The sequence below is a fragment of the Danio aesculapii genome, chromosome 15 (genome assembly GCF_903798145.1).
Source record: "Danio aesculapii chromosome 15, fDanAes4.1, whole genome shotgun sequence".
Lineage (NCBI taxonomy): Eukaryota > Metazoa > Chordata > Actinopteri > Cypriniformes > Danionidae > Danio > Danio aesculapii.
In genome coordinates this window covers 7,165,197-7,189,164 of record NC_079449.1, presented here as the reverse complement: position 1 = coordinate 7,189,164, position 23,968 = coordinate 7,165,197, and the positions used below count along the sequence as shown (strand labels likewise).

At 36.2% G+C, this 23,968-nt stretch overlaps 1 protein-coding gene across 1 annotated transcript in view; it reads right to left on the bottom strand.

Annotated features, from left to right (window-relative positions):
• The window catches only part of slc25a36b (solute carrier family 25 member 36b), a 35,294-nt gene extending 11,326 nt beyond the window's left edge, over window positions 1-23,968 (bottom strand). The window contains exons 1-4 of the mRNA XM_056473959.1: window positions 23,561-23,968; window positions 13,289-13,453; window positions 6,032-6,109; window positions 2,137-2,237 (exon numbers count right to left, since the gene is read on the bottom strand). Coding sequence (XP_056329934.1) covers window positions 2,137-2,237; window positions 6,032-6,109; window positions 13,289-13,453; window positions 23,561-23,601 — 385 coding nt within the window. The 5' untranslated portion in view covers window positions 23,602-23,968. The remainder of the gene's footprint in view (window positions 1-2,136; window positions 2,238-6,031; window positions 6,110-13,288; window positions 13,454-23,560) is intronic.

Sequence of the window (23,968 nt, the reverse complement as noted above, 5' to 3'; positions counted from 1 at the left end):
CTGAGAGAGGCTCACGTGAGATCTACTAGTGCTCCTATTGGCTGTCGCTCAAGAAAGTTGCTCTTCATTTGCATAAGTTGAAGGATTCTCAACTTTGTCACGTCGCTCGACACGCCCACCTGTTCGCTGTCGCTCGCATAGACAGGAGGTTGCCGGAAGTCGCTCACTCTTCGTTGAAATGAACGGTCGCTTGTCGCTTTCCCTTTGCGAGTCGCTCGTAGTGTGAATGAGGCTTTACTTCAGCCTTCAGTGTCATATAATTCTTTAAATCAGGGGTTCCCAAACTTTTCAGCCCACGACCCCCAAAATAACAATGCCAGTGACTCACGACCCCTACTATTTTCAGATGTGTCAATATAAACTTGCATATTGACAACACAAAAAAATATGCCACAGACTAACAACTATTTAATTTTTCAGTCATTTATTCATTTGTTTAATTGAATATTATTAACCTCACCTAATGAGACTGGTCGGCACAAGACTATTCTTGGTTTATTTTCGGAGACCACCATTTGGAGATCACCCTCCATGTTGAGTCGCCTGTGTTTATTTTTAATGTAGTGCCATAAAGGTGTTAAAGTTTTGGCTGGTGCCGTAAAATCAGTCTGTTGCAAATGACTATTGCTGTGGGGTTAATCTAATGTAGAAACCCCAGGAGTCCCAATCCAATGGAAAAAAAGAAAGCTGATGGCTTTTTATTTGCATGTTATATTTTTAATGTAACTATTTCTATCGTCTGTAGGTTTTGGATAAAATATAGTCATTTTAATAGTTTATTAAAACTGATTCGATTTTTGGATATCACCAAGCGACCCCCTTTCATTGTACCGCGACCCCCCAAGGGTTCCCGACCCCCACTTTGGGAACAACTGCTTTAAATCATAATATGTATTTGACATTTTTTGTGTTTGTATGTGTGCTGTGCATATGTGTGTGTAAACACTGATACAGTAGCACTCAAAAGGTCCCATTAAAGATGCATTTACTTTCATTCTTCAAGAACGGATTCGTTTGTTCACGAGGAAAAATAAAGACATTTATATTGAAAAAAATAAATAAATCACGTCACAAATCTATGAAGCAGGGAGGTTTTACATTTACATTTAGTCATTTAGCAGATGCTTTTATCCAAAGCGACTTACAAATGAGGACAAGGAAGCAATTTACACAACTATAAGAGCAGCAGTGAACAAGTGCTACAGACAAGTTTCTGGTGTGTAAAGTCTAAGAAGCAAAGCATTAGTAATGGTTTTTTTTTTATTTTTTATATAGAGTACAGTTAGTGGTATAGCCAGAGAGGCAGTTAAGATTAGGAAGGAAAGTGGAGACTAAATAGTTGAGTTTTTAGTCGTTTCTTGAAGACAGCAAGTGACTCTGTTGTTCTGATGTAGTTAGGGAGTTCATTCCACCAACTGGGCAGATTGAATGTGAGAGTTCGGGAAAGTGATTTCTTCCCTCTTAGGGATGGAACCACGAGGCGACGTTCATTCACAGAACGCAAGTTTCTGGAGGGCACATACATCTGCTGAAGTGAGAGCAGATACGAAGGAGCAAAGCCAGAGGTCGCTTTGTAAGCAAACATCAGAGCTTTGAATTTGATGCGAGCAGCAACTGGCAGCCAGTGCAAACGGGTGAGTAGCGGAGTGACATGTGCTCTTTTGGGTTCATCAAAGACCACTCGTGCTGCTGCGTTCTGAAGCAGCTGAAGAGGTTTGATAGAGTTAGCTGGAAGCCCGGCTAGTAGAGAGTTGCAATAGTCCAGTTTGGAGTTTTGAAAAATAAATTAGGATAATTCTTAAACTATAAACATTTATAATTATAAGAATAATTACTAATGATTAAGAACTAATAATATTTAATTGTTAAACTGAACAGCAAATCAGAATATTATCATGACTTAACCCTGAAGATTGGAGTAACAATTCACCTTTAAATCAAACAAATAAAATACATTTTAAACAAAAATCCATAAGAATTTTTTAATTTATTTATATATTTAAAATAATATTTCACCATTTTGACAGTTATTATTAATTTGGATCAAATAAATGATCACCATTTAATTCATCTATAAATAAATAATAATGGTGCCAAACTGTCTATCTATCCATGCACGTATATGAAAGAAGTTACCTGCAATCCCAGCAGACACCATGTGCAAGGCTGTAGAGTCTGGTTCAAACACACAGTTCAGTTTCTCCTTTGCACTGGAATAGGCGGCAAAATAAATAGCCCTGAAAACACAACAGGACACACGTCAGAACTAACACGTAACTCTTCACTCCTGGCCTAAAGCACACTGGTCAGCATGGTTATTATGGTCACTTTGGTCAGTAAGGGAGACCTAACAGCAAAGCAGGTAAAATAAAACTATTTAAGGTGCACTTCTTTGCACATTGTTCTGAGAGTGCATAAATAACATGTAATAACCCGATTAATATCATCTTCACCAGACTTGCTTAACCAGCTGGGATTAGAAAACCATTTTAGCGACAAGGAAGCTGTTCATTTGCTAGTCCAAACAGGCAATAGATCAACTCAAGGTGCTATCGAATGCAGTGATACAATACACTCACAAGCCACTTTATTAGGTACACCTGTCCAACTGCTCTTTAACGCAAATTTCTAATCAGCCAATCACATGGCAGCAACTCAATGCATTTAGGCATGTAGACATGGTCAAGAGGATCTGCTGCAGATCAAAGCGAGCATCAGAATGGAGAAGAAAGGTGATTTAAGTGACTTTGAACGTGGCATGGTTGTTGTTGACCACACCGGGTGCCACTCCTGTCAGCTAAGAACAGGAAACGGAGGCTACAATTTGCACAGGTTTACCAAAACTGGACAATAGAAGATTGGAAAAATGTTGCCTGGACTGATGAGTCTCGATTTGTGCTGTGACATTCGGATGGTAGGGTCAGAATGGAGTCAACAACATGAAAGCATGGATCTATCCTGCCTTGTATCAACGGTTCAGGCTGGTGATGGTGTAGGGGATATTTTTTTGGCACATTTTGGGCTCATTAGTACCAATTGAGCATTGTGTCAATGCCACAGCCTACCTGAGTACTGTTGCTGACCATGTCCATGCTTTTATGACCACAGTGTACTCATCTTCTGATGGCTACTTCCAACAGGATAACGCACCATGTCACAAAGCGCGAATCCTCTCAGGCTGGCTTCTTGAACATGACAATGAGTTCACTACCTAAATGGCCTCCACAGTCACCAGAGCTCAATCCAATAGAGTAACTGCGTGATGCTGTCATGTCAATATGGAGCAAAATCTCTGAGGAATTTCCAGTACCTCGTTGAATCTATGCCACAAAGGATTAAGGCAGTTCTGAAGGCAAAAGGAGGTCCAACCCGGTTCTACAAAGGTGTACCTAATAAAGTGGCTGGTGAGTGTATGTACTTAACTCTTATTTTTCAGCTATGCCTACTAGGTGTATCCAGATTTTCACTCTATGGCACCTTTAATCTAATTAATGTGTTTTTAAATCTTGATTACCATGCTGGAAAACTAACTAAACAAGTGAACAATTTACCATTTGTCTTGGCTTAAGATGACTATTATATGAAGGATTATATGACATTATTATATAAAAGAAAGCAACTTTATTCTAGTTTAAGACGGCTTTTATTCCAGTCAGTGGTTAGATATTTAATCTCAGGCCAGCTGGAAACAATCTTTCATTTTCCAAAACACAACGACCAAACCTAAACATTCAAAAGGAAAAATGCAATACTGCCAAACCTTATTATGCAACATAATTTGGCTAGCGACTTTCTGAAGCACCTATTGGGTGACTCTAATGGCTAAATAGACTGCTCACAAGAACAAGCTGTTCTTTTAAAAACCCTTGCATGTAACCGCAAATGTTTGCACACGAAATGTCCTAAAGTTGTTAACTGATGCATGCTGACCAGTGACCACTCCATCAGAAAAACACTCTCCGAACACTCAGCGACTTCACCTTCCTGTCTGCACAACACACAGGCTTCCATATTAAGCTTGCCTTTTAGTAGTAGCATCGGTTAGCACTGATTTATCATGCTTGCTTCATTTGACAAATGCTTCATCCTGACTGCATGCGTGTAAAACATGTTTATACAGAGCTTTTATCTTGTCCACTCATGTATTTAATTGCTGTTTAAGCAGTGTTGTTTTTCTCAGAGTCTACTGTGGTTTGCTACACCTTGTCTGAGGGCTGAAATTACCCATTTGGATTTCAGTTTATAAGCTTTTTAATGATGGAGTGGACCGGCTTGATGAGCAGACGCTTAACTATCTCCTTTTTATCATTTGTAAGTCACTTTGGATAAAAGCGTCTATAAAACGAATATTTAATGATCTGAAAAAAGATCTTCTGTGCTTTGTGAATATTATCTTGTTATAATATTAAAAATGAAATTGTATTTTTATTAGAATTAAAATGTTTAGTCTATTTGCTTCTCAAGCCTCTAAGAAAAACAACTTTATATTGCTTTTTGGAGCACAAGTAATAATAATAATAATAATAATAATAATAATAATAATAATAATAATAATAATAATAATAATAATAATAATAATAAATCTGTTTGATCTGCATCCCAATCATCTCAAATACTGCAGACGACCTATTGGAACCTGCATGGACCCAAGATTCTCACAGAAATCTGTCAAGTTTGGTCAAGAAAAAAATCATGGTTCGGAGTTACATTCAGTATGGGGGCGTGCGAGAGATCTGCAGAGTGGATGGCAATATCAACAGCCTGAGGTATCAAGACATTTGTGCTGCCTATTACATTATAAACCACAGGAGAGGGCAAATTCTCCAGCAGGATAGCGCTGCTCCTCATACTTCAGCTTCCACATCAAAGTCCTGAAAGCAAAGAAGGTCAAGGTGCTCCAGGATTGGCCAGCCCAGTCCCCAGAGATGAACATTATTGAGCATGTTTGGGGTAAGATGGAGGAGGCATTGAAGATGAATCCAAAGAATCCTAATGAACTCTGGGAGTCCTGCAAGAACGCTTTCTTTGCCATTCCAGATGACTTTATTAATAAGTGATTTGAGTCATTGTAGAGATGTATGGATGCAGTCCTCCAAGCTCATGGGAGTCATACACAATATTTATTCTTTCTCCACTGGACCATGACTTTATATTCTATACTGGACATTATTTCTGTTAGGTGACAAGACTTTTGTCTAAGCAAAGTCAGAACTTACTGTCTTAATTAAATCCTTAATATCAAGACATGATCATATTTTATTGTGGTAAAATAAGCGTAATCTAGACGCCTTTGCTTATAAAAATAAGCCACTTCTGATACCAAATGATCCACTAGAAGTCAAGTTATTATTTGTTGTTCCTAAAACTTGGATAGGTGAGAAGATTTTTGTCAGGTAGTATATACTTTCAGAATCTTTCATTGAATCTTTTATTAAACGGAGGTTTGGAACAACATGAATATTACTTTTATGTGAAACATCCTTTAAAATTGAGAAGCAGAAACATGCAAATGTGCATTCTGCATGGCTGATATAAACAGAGTATGCCTGTCATCCAAAATAACCCTAATCTGAACACTTAAAAGGACAAATTCTGTAAATATTTACTAATCCTCCATTTGTTCCAGACCTGTTTGAGTTTATTTCCTCTGTTGGATACAAAGTAAGATGTTTTGAAGTATGCTGAAAAAAGAGCTAATGACCTTTATAGTATTTTTTGTTTTTACTACAGATTGTTTCAGCATTCTTCAGAATATCTTGTTTTGTGTTCGACAGAATTCCTAAACAATTACAACTGCTTAGTAAATATTGAGTGAATAATAATTCTTGGGTGAACTATCCCTTTAATACAGTTGATCATTCTGTGTGTTTATTCCAAGCGCAGTAATTTTGCAGCTTTACCGGTTGAGCAGGGATTGCATCAGAATGACTCTGTTTTTTTTTTTTTTTCATGATGCTAAGATCAAGACACTCTCACCATGCATTCAGCGTTTTACTTGCTTGTTTACAAAGTATGAATAGCAAAAACTCACCGTGAAGGAGCCACGCCGATTAGATTTGGCCCCAGACCACGGAATAAAGAACGAGGCCCTTCCTTCTCAAGAATTAATCTGAGAGAGAGAGAAAGAGAGAGAAACACATTAACACAAGAGCAAAATGATTTTTTATGAATGCTGTTTTTAAAGAGGATCTTGAGACGTGTTAGGAGGCTGAGGATAACGTTACGAAGTCCACTTCAAAGTTAAAAGAATATGATATACATGTACTTATGCAGATCACAAATGGATAAAAATGTGAACTATATTTGAAGCACATTTTAGTGTTTTGCAATGCATTTTAATACCAATATGAAAATTGCACACTGATATTTCTTATATGTGTATCTTTTGCAGACATTAAAATCTTAAATTCCTATATATATATATATATATATATATATATATATATATATATATATATATAAATATACATACGTATATATGTATATATATGTATATATATGTATGTATATGTATGTATATATATATATATATATATATATATATATATATATATATATGTATATGTATATGTATATATATATATATATATATATATATATATATATATATATATATATATATATATATATATATATATATATATATATATATTAAGAATGTAAGTTTGCTTTATAGAAAACAACAGTTTTTTTAACGTGGGAGGAGGGAATTTTTTTATAAAAACGTCACAATGAAACAAATCTTAGCAGTCCTTAAAAGCAGGATATGTTGGCAAAATGGATATGCAGGATATGGATATGCAGGATATGTTGGCAAAATGTTCTTGCAAATACATTAAAATGCGTTTAATAGAAACACAACCCACACCTTTCTTTCAGAGTATCATCCAAATATATCCCTCAAAACCTCTGCCAATAAAGTCACGCCCTCGAGGAGCGTGTTCAAACAAAGAATTCCCCAAATAAACTTCTCTTAAAAAGGGTGTGAGAGATTATTTCCATCACACAAACACACTGTAAAGAGAAAAGTCAATGAAAACAAAGTGAAAAACAGAATTGGAGATCACTTAAAGTGATGCTAAATGTATTCTCATGACTTCTTAGAGTGAAAAGATCTTGTATGTGTGTTATTCTTTACTCGATGGTTCACAATTGGTGGCTTTTGACAGAAAAATATGCTGAAAATCTGGTCATGCACATCCTGTACAAAAAACCCTAAAAAACAAAAACAATCGTACTAATCGTGACTATTTCATGACCAAAACAGATACAATTTGTTTCTAAATAACACGTTTCTATAAAACATAGGTTTATAACAATACAAAGACATAAACAAACACAAATAATACATAAACTAAGTTAAGATCTACTTTAGAAAAACAAAAAAAAATCACATTTAAAAATAATTCCTGCAAAGTCTCTCCAGATAAAACCCATTGACTTATAATAACATTCATCTATGATTTATTTCTGTTGTGATTTAGTTACAATGTAGAAGAACAGTAAAAATAGGACATTGCAAAAGTTTGTGTTTTACATTTAGGATGTTATTGCAATACAGAAATTTTGAAGCAACTTCTCCTTTAAGTAAATGTCCATGTGTAAGTCTAGTGTGTCCAATATTGCATCTTGTATAATTAAAGCTCGTCGTGTCTTGAATCAAAAGGCTAAAGTCACGATCACACTTAGGCATGGGACGATAACCTTTTTCAAGGTATACCGCGGTTTGGAAAAGTCAATGGAAAAGTTTTAAAACTGTCAAACTTTTCTGCAATACCGTTCCTATGGTATGTGCAAGATTTATTTATTTTTTTTACATTTTTTTTAGGACAACAGTATCTCCAGTAGAGGTGGGCGATATGACCTAAAATTAATATCACGGTATTTTTCATCTTTTGAACGGTGACGGTAATATCGTGGTATTACTTTAAATAGCAAAATAATATACATCTCAAGGAAGAACGGACAAAAGAAAGTCTCACTTCTATCACTCTTTAAAAGTTTTGGTTTGGGTCATTGTAAATGCTCAGTCTCGTTATGAGCTGATCTAATTTCTCTGTGTTGGTGGAATAAAGCAGGCGAGTCAGCCGCACCAATTTATGAGCAGACAGAGCAGGATTCTCACGATGACCACCAGCGCAATTCCCCTCTTAGTTATGAGCCGTAGTTTCAGTGTAAACTTAGTAAAGGTGAGTTTCTTTGGCGATGATGTGTACAGTGTTAGACTTTATATTTAGCGGACATTTGCGCTGAACACGCGGTGAATGCAACGCATCAAGATTCAGGCACCTTCTCCGAAAACACTCGATTGATCTCAGCTGGCGGATCAACAATTACCTCATGTTATGATCGCTGTCATCTGCGCCATTATTATTATTATAACTTTAGGTGAGGTTTGCAAACCTGTGCACTTTTCACTTTTCAGCCGTTTGCATTTCCTGCAGTAACAAAAGCTCCCTGTTATCTGACAGCGGGAAGCGTTGAGTGACTGACAGCTAATATGAACCAATACAGCGGCAGCGTAGAGCGATTCAGCAAGTTTTTAGAGAAAATCAAATCAGATTGCACTACAACCATTATATTCAGTCGCACAAATGCTCCCAAATATATTATGAGGGCGCATAGATTACATTTGGGCGCTCATGCGACCAAAATGGTTGCAATTTCGAGCCCTGTAGTATAAGGACAGGTATTCAGACCACAACTGAACGTTTGAAGAAAATTGAATGCCTTATTATTTAGAATTAGCTATTATTGATGTAAATGTAGCCGTTCAAGGCGCATAATTGATTTATTACGGTATTGACGGTATTAGAAAATCCATGTCGTGGCGCAATGTCACACCGGTGATGACTATGAAACCGGTGTACCACCCACCTTAATCTCCAGCAGAAAAAAAATCCAAAGATGCCCTTTTAAATTGTATAAAATTCTGTTTTTGAAACAAATGAAGACAGCAGAAGTCAATAATTCATTTATCCTGACATGTTTACTCTTTCAAAATATTTTAAATGTTTCTTAAAATAAAATATATTGTGTTCAAAGGGGAACAAAGTTTTTGTTTTTCACCCAGACATTTAAAAAGAACTTATTTTAGAGCAGTAATCATAATACCGTGATACTGTGAAACCGTGATATTTTTATTCAAGGTTATCATACCGTCAGAATCTTACATTGGCCCATGCCTAGTCACATTGCACATTTTGCCCCATAGACTTCCATTCATACACACGCGACTGCGACAGAACAGACCGGCCATTCTCGCAGTGACGTGCAACAGAATTTCGCATGCTCAAACTCTAGTGTGACCGCGGCATAATTAGTTTTTCTTCCTACTGAGAGGTGGATTTTAACAAAAAAATGATTATTATACTATATTATTATTATAGTACTGATCCCCATTCTGCTTTCCATTTATTTATAACTTAGACTTAATTTCAGGCCTGAAGTTGAGATTCTGCACTCCTTAATTCTTCCTATACGAGCGGTTTTGGCAACTTTGTCAGCTTGATTGTTTCCAAAAGACCCAACATGTAAAAATATATGAAAAAGTTGTCTCTGTAGCTCATTCACGTTAATAAAAATGTCAGCAATAAGGAGATGTTCCATTTTTATAAAGCATAATGCTTGTATGCAATATTTTGAGTCACCAAATACAACATTAGCTATGTTTCCAACTGGCTTCATGCACATTTTGGAATATGACAATAAAAATGCTTAATGGAAAGGCACATTAATTTTGAAAATGTCATTAAAAACATACGCACACAACTTAGAAGGATAAACTTTTTATTGAATAAGAAATAATGCGCACAAACTACAACGAAATCACATTTACCGACTGAATTCAAGCATCCCCATTAAAAAGTCATGCGATTTTGTTTCAACAGATCATGTGATGATAAAAATGGGTACAATGGGATGACATTAATGGACTGAGCACATTGTAAAATATCTGAAATGTTGTTTTCAGAGTTTCATTAAGTCACATTTAAGATTTTAAGACAATTAAGAATTAAATTTTAGACTTATACGGGGTTAAACACTAAGGATTTTTTCTAATGGCTCGGTATTATCATGAAGATTCGTGTAATTGTTTTCAGTTTTCCCCTCCTTGTGTAACAGCTGTTGTGAATTGCATTTCTTTGCAATAAAAAACTAAAAAATAAGGCTTTATTGAGATGTATTGTTAATCATTGTATGGATGTTGGCCGGATTGCGTAGCATTACTTGGGCAAAGCAAAATTAAGACCTGATTAAAATGATTTAAGACCTACAACACAATAATTCAGTGAATTTAAGAGTTTATTTAAGATCTAAAATTTAGTTTTTGAATTTTAAGATGTTTTAAAACCCAGCGGACATCCTGGTTTTGGTCATTCTAAAATCCCTCAGTCAAAGTCTGTCATCAAAATGGTTCAGTATTATTAACATTATATTATTATTACTTCCAGAGCTGTCTTGAGCGTTTGTGCTCCCAAAAAGTGTTTCACGCCTCCAAAATCCACTGCTCATTCATTGCGTTTTATCTTTTGAGGTGCAACTATAGGCTATTATGGAGCCAGGACTAGCAGAATTTCGATGAATTGCAGTTTCAGTTACTTCCGTATTAGCTTCATGAGGGAGAGCGGGAGGTTGCCGCTTGGTTTTTCTACAGAAGACGTTGCCGCTTGGGTGCAACTCATTTATTATGGAAAGGGAAAAGACAAAGTGGCTTCTTCTATCACCGAAAACTCCAACTTTCTGTTTATATCTGGCGCCGGTTTATCAGGAAGTGATGATTTTGTTCTCTTTCACTCATTGGATAAAAACGGTGCTTTATTTTCAAACATTTTATCCGGTATTCCAGTTTTGCGCATACGTTTTCATTTACATCTTTAAATGGAAACATCGCTATTGTATTCTGCAGATTTTTCCATTGCTGCATAAAAGAAACTGACCCACAAAAACTGGCATAAAGAGGCAAAACAAACATTCATCAACGTTCAGAAAGGAGGTGAAATCGTTTCCGATATCTTTGTGGTTGCCGTCAAAGACTGAGCATCCATTCAAAGTCCATGATACTGGATGGACATTCACGTGTCAAAAAAACAAACATTAACCGATTACATAATAAACGATAAACCATTAAGGGAGTGTGCATGACGTCAGAACCATTTACCTACTGAATTAGATTCAATGAAACCAAACTAAGTAGATCTAGATGTCTTCATACTTAGAATCTGGTAACTTTCTGTGATGTATGACTTAAATTAAGCCAAGCAGACTAGAGACCTGTTCTGAAAACTACTGAGTCTCACACACACACACTTTAAGCAAGAGCAAAGTGCCAAAAATCAGCGTGTGTTGGTGTGAGGGCAGTGATTGGTTGGTTAAGGGGGAGTGGAAACCTCAGAGAATAGTTGCTTTATAAAGAAAACAGAAAGAAAGAGGCAAAGAGAGGGGATTACAGAGCTCAACATACCTACTGCCTTGGTAATGTATACATTTACATCTTATATAACAGGTAATCAACCGTGACTGCACTAAAAACTAAAATTCCTAGATGGCAAACAACCAACAATCTCCAATTCATCTTGGCTTCTGCCTGTACGTAGCCACATATTTTTGTGCGGTGAAAAAATAGGGTCATATTTTTGGAAAGGATAACCAAAAGGGGTGTGTGCTTTGGTTGCGAAGATAGACCCTTAAACCATATTGTGCAAATGTTTACAAAACACTGAGCAAACTCAACGCAAGCTCAACATTCTCACAACACTGAGGTAACATTCAGACTATTTCAGTACAGGGTGTAGCCGGTATCCAGAACTAAAACCGACATGATAAATCAGATGAGTAAATGTTCTAGTCTTTGCTAATATGAACAAATATAATGTACGGACAAAATGTTTGGGTTTGTGAGTACTGAGACATGATAAATGAGTGCTGACTGGATCTGTTTGCAATGAACAAAAGTAAATGTATGGTAAAACGGCACCCAAAAAGAAAATTCAACAAAAATCACATCGCAAGTTTTAATGAATGTTTGGCCACTTTTAATTTTGCTGCTTCATCTGAATATCAACATCTGTGGGATTTTTTTTGAGAATAAGGCCATGTCCACATGGTATTTTTATAAACAGTTTTTCCCTTTTTTCATTAAGAAAAAGTCTCCATCCACAAATCTCCAAACGCACTGTGATGCATGTTATGGGCATGCCGAACCAACAGGTGGCGATAAACTTTTATACTGAGTGGGTATTAAGTACATTTCACGAGTCAATTACATTCTCGTCAATGCAAACGTGAGTACAGAGGCGGTTGAATAATGCGGAAAACGCTAATCTTTTGCCGCGAATGTGCAGTTGTCCATGTCTGGAGTGAACCCAATCATGTTGGCCAATCAGAGAGGAGAAAACAACGTGCACGCTGACGTCATGAGACTAAATATACAGTTTTAGCGTCCACAAGACCACACTGTAGCCAAATTTTTATAAAATCTCCCCCCTGGGCAGAGTTTTCAGAAAGTTGTGGTTTCAGTCATCTGACACAGCGTTGTCGTGTGGACAAACAGCCAAACCGCGTAGAAAGAAATGTGTGGTTTTGAAAATAACCGTGTTCGTGTGGACTGGGCCTAACTGATCTAATTTTGTGATTTGTAAAATTGTATTATTTATTGTATATTGAAAAATAGGCAATATGTAAATATTAATCTGCCAGTACCAAAGAACAAATTTACCAGTCCAACTTTTTTATTTTACTGGGATTCTGCTTTTCTCTGTATTTGTTATTCATTTATTCAACTTAATTGTACAAATAAAACAGTAAATAGTCAAATTAGCATTTTATATTAACGAAAATAAAGAAATACTATTAATAATTACATCTAATGTCATGTATACATTTTGAAATTATTTAAAGAAGCCTTCCTGTCTTAGTTAGAGAACCCTTTCTTTTTCCATCTGTGTGTGTGTAGGTGTGAGACAACCACATAACTGATGATGATTGGGTTGTGTGTGGGACAACCACATAACTTTACATTTTGTCTGATAGAAACTAAATTAACAATTGCTTTTATTTCCTATGATTGATTAGCTGATGCATTGTGATGTAAATATAAATGTGTTATAATTTATATGCATATTTTAATTTTCCCCAACCAATTTATCCATTCCACAGTGCTACTTGATAATATTATCATGCATCACACATGATAAATCAATCTAAATCAAATCTTTCAAGAACTATTTTTAAACTGCACTTCCACACCACTTCCAATATGCATAAGGTTTTAACTTTACACACATACCTGAGGCAGTGAAGGGGTCCCGGAGGGGCCACACGGGCCACGCTGGCTCCATTAACTGTACTTAGATGCACCTCAGAGATGCAGAGCGTTATGGAGGAAGACTGAAGCCTCGTCTTCACCACCTCTAATGGACATGTCAGGATCGCACCCACCGTGCCTCCACATCTAATAGAGGAAAGCAGACAAACTGTGAGGAACAGTGAGGGGAAAACGTCTGCACATACAAAACTCTGCTTACAATTAGAGCTGCACAATATATGTTTCAACATCGATATCGTAATGTGTGCATATACAATGGTGAGTTTTGGTCAACACAGGTCGTGATTTGTGGAGTGAAAGTTCATCATCTACAACTTCAAAACATTATGCAATTCTGAGTGTGCCACCACCTGTGTGACAAACCACCTGTAGGGAACGCACTTTCATCTCTGTGACACTTTTTCGTGCACATTTGCACAAGACACTTACTTACATATCAGTAGAAAAATATTGCTGAGTGTGCCTCACACAGGTAAGTGGGCTTGACAAACCACCTGTAGAAACACTCTATATGCATCGCACACTTAAACTCCATCTTACAGGGACTCAATAAAGAAAAACAATGTTTACTTATGAATATACCACAAATCATGTTGCACTGCTTACTTTTACAACTTTAAATACCTGTTTTGCACATTATTGCTTCTTTTTTAAGTTAATATTTATGCAGCACCTTTTAATTTATGTGTATAGTTAACTATTTATAGTATATGTTAGAGCTGCACGATTAATCGAAAAAAGATTGCGATCTCGATTCAACCCCCTAGACGATCCTAATCCAGCATTTCTACGATTCTGCCAATCATCTTTTCAAGTTCAGGAGAGAAGCATAAAGGCGGACGCACAAGTCTTCACATTGTTTTATATACGTTTCTCAGCGACACGGACACCTCCGAATGGTGTTGAAAGAGTTACGTACTGTATTTATAAAGTATAATTCACCCAAAAATGTAATTTCTTTCTTTATGTAATGATGTATTCGAGGCCGTGAAATCACACGTGACGCGAGCTGCTGACCGTGAGCTGTTACCACAGAGAGAGTGTGCGTGCGTCTGTCATTAAGTAGGGCGCGTGCGAATGCTCTCTCTGTGGTAACAGCTCACGGTCAGCAGCTCACGTCATGGGTGATTTTACGGCCTCAAATACATCATTACAAGAAAGAAATTACATTTTAGTGAACAGTTTAGTGAACAGAACCTGCATACACCGTGACTAACAGGTAATAAATTTGTAAATAACATTCAGTTTGTGGCACAGAGTGATCGTTTGGGAGCTGCGCGGGAAGTATGAACAGCACTTAGCAGTGAAAATGAAACCGAAAGCCTGCACATCATTTAAATAATCATATCACATTTATGTTATGATTGTGACAAGCATTTTGTTTTTCTTTAATAGCAAACACAAAGAGTTGTGCATGAAAATAAATGTTTAATTTATCCTATGTATTGTTGAATATAATGCAAGAGGGAATCTGATAATGACATATATCTGATTTTACCAATAGAAAAATTGGTCTAATAATGTTGTCAATGACAGATTGCAAGCATACGTCTCAAACATAATAATTCAGCTTCAGAATTATGAATAGTTATATTCTGATGTCATAATTTTACTGTGCATTAATGACCAGGACATATTTAAAGTCTATTCAAAGTTGAGCATTTTAACCAACAGTAGACCTACACACAATATTATTATAGTTGTTTTACCATGTGTTTGGAAATAACAATAATAGTCTGCTCATATTAACCTTTATTTTGCATCTACAGAATCTTGAGAAAATCGTGATCTTTACTTTAAGCAAAAAAATCGTGATTCTCGTTTTAGCCAGAATCGTGCAGCCCTGGTATATGTATAGTTAGATTACTGCTCTAGTATGTATTAGGGGTGTCAAAATTAATTGTTTCTTCGGTGCACCGCAATGCAGACGCGGACAATTCGGTATCGGTTCAGTAATAATCATAACCGGTTATTATGTACTGACGTTATTTATCTCATATGCGCTCTGTCGCGAGGGAGGCGAGCGCGGGTATTTACAACACTACAGGCGCCAACTACTTTAAAATTTTCACTGCGTGTGTGTTTTCTGGAAAGTCTTTCAATGGCACTTACAGCAGAAGCCTCTATTTCTCTGCGATTGAGGGAATGAAAGTACTTCATTTTTCTCTCTCTCTCTCTCTCTCTCTCTCTCTCTCTCTCTCTCACTGTGGCCCATTTCACCTGCTGGCGTGACTCTTCCTCCCCTCTCGGCTGTATGCATTCCCGCGGCTGTACCTGTGCATTGTCGCGGGACCCGACCAGATTTCATGCGGCGCGGGAATAAATTTCCAAATAAAGCTGCGGTCACACTGAGCTTTTCCTCCTATAGACTTCCATTCATACGCACGTGAATGCGTCAGACCGGAAACGCAAGGTCATGCGTCGAGTTTCGCAGGTTGCTACGGTGCAAAGTTCAAGCTTGGTGAATTCTAACCTGCGAAATCGCATCATTTGACAGCATGAGACCAATCGAGGAACAAAACAGGAGCCCTCTGGACAGAAATTGAAAACATGGAGCAATCGCTTGCTTTTTTAAATGTCTAATGATCTTGTTTAATCCCGCCCCTTTTCGCAGCGCCGCACGACAGAATTTCGCACACACAAAGCCCGCTTGAATCGCGGCAGCAGTCGGTAACTGTGGTGTAATTTTAAAAGGAGTGGGTGGTCTCACAATATCGCTCCCGAACGAGCGAGAAAGCAAGCAAGCGCGCGTGGCGTGTGTGCGCGTGTTTGTTTGGTGGTGTCTATGTTTGTGTATGTGTGTAAATGAGAAACAGCGTGGTGCTGTGTGTCCATGTGTGTGTGTGTGTGTGTGTGTTTATACAGACAGCTTGTTATAGTGATGGCATGATAATCGTAACCGAACCGTGAGACCAGTTTAGGTTCACACCTCTAGTATGTATAGGTTAAAAAAACTGCTCTTACGTTTAGTGTTGTGTTCATATTTATAATTTTTTATTGATGCTTATTTTTGTAGCACATGGTCCTGAATAACACAACATTTCGTTTTACTTTATGTCCACACTTGTAGCTTTATGACAATAAAGACTGGACTCAAGGTCTGTGTGTCAGAATTTTAAGAGAGTTTAAAGCATTCAGGCACAAGAAATTGTACCGCTTGTATCTTTAATAAAGACTAATTTTATTGAATTATGTATATTATGAAGACTGTACAGTGTGATTTTACACTTCATAATTCAATTTCTCTACCTGTATACTGTTACTCGTCTGAAAACCATGAAGCACTGTTTATATCACTTGAATCTTTGCTCCATTGTATTTATTTTTGACTAGTTTGTTTGTTATATGTATATAACATATGTAATGTCAGGTTTTTCCAATTTTGTGCGGCCCTATCAGCAATGGTCCAAAGTTTGACCTCACAATGTGGGGCAGTCATGTGGGTCAGTCATGCAACGACTCCTTATCTGAAAGCCACATGTGTGGAGTTGAACCTCACAACACAGATTTAGATCGTGGGTGATAGAGTTTCAGCTTTAATGTGAAAGGTGAGTTGTTGTTAATCATCTCCAACAGTCGCACTCGTGCTGGAAGATGTGGGTCAGCAAACACAGAAACCCAAAGCCATCCCTCACGTGCCGGGAAAAACCTGATAGGAGTGTTTTCCAATGGAAAAAAACAGCATCGGCTTGAGGTGAGATGCATATTGTATGAATCTAAATCTACAATGGCAGATATGCTTTTGAGTTTACATATGCTCATTTAGTTCATCAGCCATGGTGAAGGCTATGCGACCACGCAAAAGCTGTGCTGGACCATATACGTGCAAGATGCAGAAGTATAAATCAGCTTTAAATGAATGGGGAAATCATGAAATCTCGAAAAATGCTTGCTGAACTCTACATAAAATTACATATTTTAAATCAACAACAAATCTGAACTGACGTGCCCCAAAACTGTTGTTTCACAAGTCATCATTTTCAGTTTGCTCCAGCTACTGCACAAAGATTAGCATAACACCAATTTCCTTTAAGGCAGTTTCAATGGTAACCAGAGGATGCGATTATAAACACTGGGTAAACAGAGACAAAACCTGAGCAAAGACTGGAGGACTACACTGGAAGGACATGATATATGATGTGTTATGATGTGATGTTCTGTCAGAATCAATGCAGACCCAAAGTAGGGTTGTCTTGATACAGGAATTCGATGCCAATCGGTACTAAAATTAAAAGCATCCATTTTCAGGTATTATTGAGCACTGTTAGCGCGTTCTTAAACATGTTGATTTACCATTAGGTTCACGTGCTCAACAGAAATGACTGTGATTGGCTGTGAAGGTCATCAGTTCACCGAACTCATCGCTGTTTACTGAGTGTAACCACAGATGCAGGGACACTGGAGGGTTTCAAAGTCACGTCGATCAGCTGGTTTGTCTATAAGCTGACATATGAGCGATCCGCTGATGAATTGTGGTTTTAAAATACTCCAGTGTCCCTGTATCTGTGGTCACACTCAATAAACAGCGGTGAGTTCGGTGTACTGATGACTTTCATGGCCAATCACAGTCATTTCTGTTGAGCATGTGAACATAATGGCAAATCATTAAAAAAAATTTCAGTACTAATTGATACTGAACTCCACAAGCTCAAAGTAGTCATAAAAAGACAGGACTTGCCATAATGAACAAGCGAATATGTACAGACCTCTCCTCCATAGAACCATGTGACTATAAAGACTGATGATTTGCTATTTTGACTAGAAGGCGGCACTTCTTTTGCTGTGATGGCTATACTGAGCGTTGCTCTTTTCCACATTTGTAGTGTGAACTGACTTTGTGTATCTGTATTCTTTGCCGCCAGTTAAAATTGATTTGGTAGGAAAGCCAAAAATATATATATATTAAAAATGGCTGACAATCAGCACAAGCCAAAAATGTCATGGTGTGTTTGAGCATAAAAAACTGCAGAATTACTTTCATAAATGATTCTACTAATGAATGAATGTAGTGAATCAATGATCCGTTTCTAAAGAAAGTGGCTGCATTTGAATCTGCATACTTCCCTACTATTGTAGATGAAAAACAGTTGCACTCAAAGGTTGTACTGATGCTGATTGACAACATGGTGAAAATAGTACATCCACTTTTTCATTCAAACTACACAATTATACGTTTATAAGTATAGTAGCCACTTCAGAGCAGGGGCGTAGCAACTGGGGGGAACGGGGGGGATACGTCCCCTTCACTTTTAGAGACAGACCATTTAGAAACAGGTGATTAAGAAAGTAAAATTTTGGATTTCATACAGCTGTCCCCCCCACTTTTAAAATGTCCACTACGCCCCTGCTTCAGAGAATCTCCAAATTTGTACACAACTAGTCACTTATTTCATTTCTGCATAAACCAGACATTTCAAAGGAGTTGTATGAATGAACCCTTCAATGAATCACTTACTTGCAGTTTTAGTGTCAAATTTAATTAGGCATGACAGAACTAAAACAAACTCACTCAATAAAACCATATTAATAGTGGGTGTTAAAAAAAAGACACACCCAGAGCTCAGATAATGAATCAAACAAGGTGTAATTCAGGTTTTTTAAAAATGGTTTCATTTAGTAGTGTTTCTCAACCACGTTCATTGAGGACTACCAACACTGCATATTTTGGATGTCTCTTTTGTCGGTCACACTTATTACAGGTCTTTCAGTCTCTGCGAATGAGCTGAGAATCTGAATCAGGTGTTTTGTTAAGGAGACTAGGAAGATGTGTAGAGCTGGTGGTCCTCCAGGAACGTGGTTGAGAAACACTGATATAGTAATATCATGATAGTTTTGATTGCCATTATTATATAACAAAACGTGACTTAAAGGGTCAGTTCACCCAAAAATAAAACAATTACTCACACCCAATAGTTCCAAACATTTGAGTCTCTCCTTATTCTGTTCAACACTAAAGATGACCATTGTTTTTAGCCATTGACTTCCATAATGGGAAAACAAATACTATGAAAGTCAATATTTAGGCCTGTGACGATATCTATTTTTTGTTGTATGATATATTGCACCAAAATATATTGCGATAAACAATATTAGTCATTTTAAGATATTTTTTGCCAGATTGACAATACAATATCATCACAACGCAAGTAACTGTTCCAAAAAACACATCATATTTTATTCTTAAGAATACTCAATTATAGCCATTTAACGATTTAATAATAAGGCGTTGAAATCAGAATGTGAAAACTCAAATCCTAAAAAATTACATAATAATAAATGTTAGCAAAAAAGTGCAAGGTATAAAGTAACAGAGGCTGCGATTTCTGCTATCAGATCTATTTTTAGTTGTCAGACACACACAAGAAAATATACTATAGTAATTTATAGTAAATCCTACAGTGTTTTTTCAACCATACTGACACTGAAACCTTTAACAAAGATAGAGATGTTGCAAAATCAGCTCAAATGTTGCTAGAATTGGTTTTTATGTATGGGCGACATATATTGCATCACTATAATTGAGGTCATGTCCATGTGTTGTGCGATAAGTCCATATATTGATTATTGTAACAGGCCTATTAATATATACAAGTTTTCAGCCTTCTTTAACATATCTTATTTTGTGTTCAAGAGAATAATGAAAGTAAATTGGGCTTGAAACAAGCGAAAGGAGAGTAAATGATCACAGAATTTCCATTGTTAAGCAAACTGTCCTTTTAAATCAATATAGTACTTTTATCATAATACTATGGAAATAAAAGCTAGTAATAACATGTGAAGATGAGACAATAAAATAAATAAAAAGCCAATTTTTGGTGAGTTCGGTTAGACCAGGGGTGTCCAAACTCAGTCCAGGAGGGCCGATGTCCTGCAAAGTTCCAACCCCATTCAGACACACCTGGGCTAGCTAATCAAGCTCTTACTAGGCTTTCTAGAAACATCCTTGCAGGTGTGTTAAGGCAAGTTGGAGCTAAATTCTGCAGTACACCGGCCCTCTAGGACTGAGTTTGGACACCCCTGAGTTAGACAGAGTTAATGAAGTGCCAATCATTAGTTCCAATTAAAACGCAGATCTGGTTTATCTGAGGACAGATCTTTTTTAGAGCAGTGACTACCATCACAATGGGCACAGAATATTATTGCAAGACACAACGAATCCAATTTAGGAAAGCACTCAGAAACATATCTGTTCTTAAAAACAAGTAAACTTTCCATTTTAATTTTCTGTAATTAGGTCTGGGCGATATGGCAAAAATGCAATCTCGAAACTTATTTTCCATGTTGAACGATAACGATATATAATAATAATGATATATTCGATAAGTTGTTTATGCTTTCGCATTTAAGAGTACCCCAACAATGCCTGAAATCACAAAAATTAGAGGATCCATTAAATGGCATAACATATTTTAGGCCGATACATTTTTGGTGGCCGAAAATTTGGTACATCTCTAATATCAACACACTTTTAGATTCCCATTGCACATTTCTGCTGTTTGATTGGCTTTTAGATAAATGTAGTGTAAAAAAAACTCCAAACGCTTATCATTGTTATTGACATCAATTTTAGCGTGATTCGATATAATATCGTTTATCTGCCCAGCTCTATCTGTAATCCCTATAATGTTTACAAATATCTTGAGGTTTCTTTCACGATTTATTCTGTAAACTGTAATATAAATATCACAGTAGCTGAATTTAAGATCTCTCTGGATTGTGGTGCTACATTATGCATAGTCATACTGCAAACCACACCACGCCATATATTTTTAGGCATGTTCGATTTTTGCCTGATTACAAATCAAACGTCTGTCAGTGATTCATTGACTGAAGGTTGTGTTGAAAGTCAAATCATGAGAGTCATTATCAGCCATAAATGACACTGCTACAACTACTGATTCCTATGTTTCATCAGATTTATACTTCCGCCAAAAGAGCAACTGATTTGAAATGTGGTGCAATCAACCTTCATTTGTTCAGTGTATAATATGTAAACATAAATAATTAATAAAAAAATAGAGAATCAATATTTTGTTTAAATATTAAGTTAAGATATTGGACTTTTTGCTATATGGTGTGTTATAGGCATAGGCTGATATAAGATTCTGATGGTATGATAACCTCAAATAAAAACATCACGGTTGCTCTGAAATATATTCCTTTTAATTTTCCTTGCAATTTTTTCCCCTTTGAACACAATATATTTTATTTTGGGAAACATTTAAGATATTTCGTCACAGTAAACATGTCAGGCTAAATAATTCAAATGAATCATTGACTTATGCTGTCTTCATTAGTTTCAAAAACACAGATTTCATTACAATTAAAGCGGCATCTTTGGATATTTTTTCTGCTGGAGATACTGTTGTCCAAATAAATAAATAAATAAATAAAAAAATGAAAAATATTCTTGCATATACCATAGGAACAGTATAACAGAAAATTTTGGCAGTTTTAAAACCTTGTCTTTTCCAAACTGCGGTATACCTTAAGGACGGTTATCGTCCCATATCTAGTGTGTTACAGTAATTATATTTTTCAGTTTTTGGATAAATATTTTAATAACACTTTTAGATTGTGAAGAAAATAATTAAACTAGCACAAAACAACATGTATAACTTATTATAATTATACACAAGTATATATCATTTATAATTAATAATATAAATAGTTCTCAAAATTATAAATCTGTGATCCTGCAGGATATTCCAGCTAATTACGTAAATTATAAGTTAACAAAAACTCAATTGTTCTCTAATATGGTTGGTGTGGTGGTAATGACAGAACAGAAGCATTAGGTACAGCAAGTCTGTTACGTAAAATAAAAATACAGTAAAAACCCACATGCACTCCAATTGAACAGAAAATATTCATAAGAAAAACTGTGAAAACAAACTTTTTCATTTCAATACATTAAAGATTAAAAAATGGTAAACAAAATCCAACATATAACTTTGTTAATCTCTCACTATCAAAGAAAAAAAGAAAAAATATATTAAACAAAAATATTTTTATAAGTTATTTAATAATCACAATAAAAGAAACTAAAATGGCATTTTCCTAAAAACAACAACTAAAAAACGAGAATTAAAATAATAATCGTGTTGAGTAAAAAGTTATTGAGGTAAAGTTGGTTTTATATTTACGCATTTGGACTTTCGCCTCAATAATATAATTTCATAAATGTATTATTTGCTAATTATACATAGTGAAATCCTTTTAGCAGCCAATGACTATCAAAGTACAGCATTGTTCACAGCCAATTAAATAGTGCTTATGTCGTTTTGAAGTGATACTTATTTGTTTCTTTATTTAACCAGATAAAAACCCATGGAGATCAAGATCTCATTTACAAGGGTGACCTGGCCAAGAGGTCAAAAAATGTATAATAATAATAATAATAATAATTAAATAATAATAATATTAATAATAAATAGAAAATTTATATAATATAAAAATACAGTTTAGTTGTTCAGCTATACCACAATACAATATATTAAAAACACATTCATTGAGAAATGTACTGTTGTTGTTTGTTAAAAGGGATAGAGCGAAACGATGTAATTGGGATGAGCTCAGACATTTTTAGTTCAGACTGAAGAGTATTCCAGGCTGAGGGGTCGCTTTCCTATTTCATTATTACTTACATGTGATTTCAGTCCGAATATTCAAAGTACCATACTAAACAATATGGGTAGCATGTCACAAGTTGTCACTGAACGAATGTGGAAATATAAAACCAACTATACCTCAATAAAAAAAAAGTTATATATTACAATCTTAATCTAGGAAAACAACACACACATTCACATAAGTTTTATAATTTTGTGTTTTATTTGTTACTTTTTTGGATTAAGATAGTCTAAAGATGTTTAACTGTTTACCCAAAAGAAACCACATAATAATAATAACAATAATAAGTTTCATAAAAGTTACACACCCATTATATTTTCACTAACGTTATATTGTTTACTATGGTACTTTGAATATTCGGTCTGAAACCACATGCAAGTATGACTTCAAACAACTAGCACTGTTTATTTGACTGTGAACAATGTTGTACTTTGACAGTCACTGGCTGATAATATGATTTCCTTATGTAGAATTTGCAAATAATACTTTTCTGAAATTATATTATTAAGGAGAAAGTCCGAATGTGTGAATGTAAAACCAACCAATTTTTGTTTGTGTACGTGTCAAATAAACTCGATGAGTAAAAAAAGCTCGTCTTACCCTCCAGCAAACAGATGCACGAGTGTGTCTCTCTGGCTCATCTCGGCTCATGCTCTCCGGGATCAACCGGACTGGGCAGGAGAGTCATAAAAGTCCGTGTGGAGCTCATGCGGGTGGGTGTGAGTCCAACGGCCGCTCCTACACTCAGTGACCGACCTCAGTGCGTCTCAACGCGGTAACACCCCCAGCAATCCCCCGTTGATCGATCTGCGGTCGCTTCTTCCACTATAACTTCTGAAAGCGAGCCTGTGGGGAAGAAGTGACCAAATATCACTGATCTGGGTCAAAATCCACACTGCAGGTCAGGTTGAGGGGGGGTTAAAAGCGTGCACGTTTTCCCCGTTCGCAGTTCATAACCTTCGTGAACATTCACACATTCTCACTCCTGCGACGTAAACGCGGGGCTCA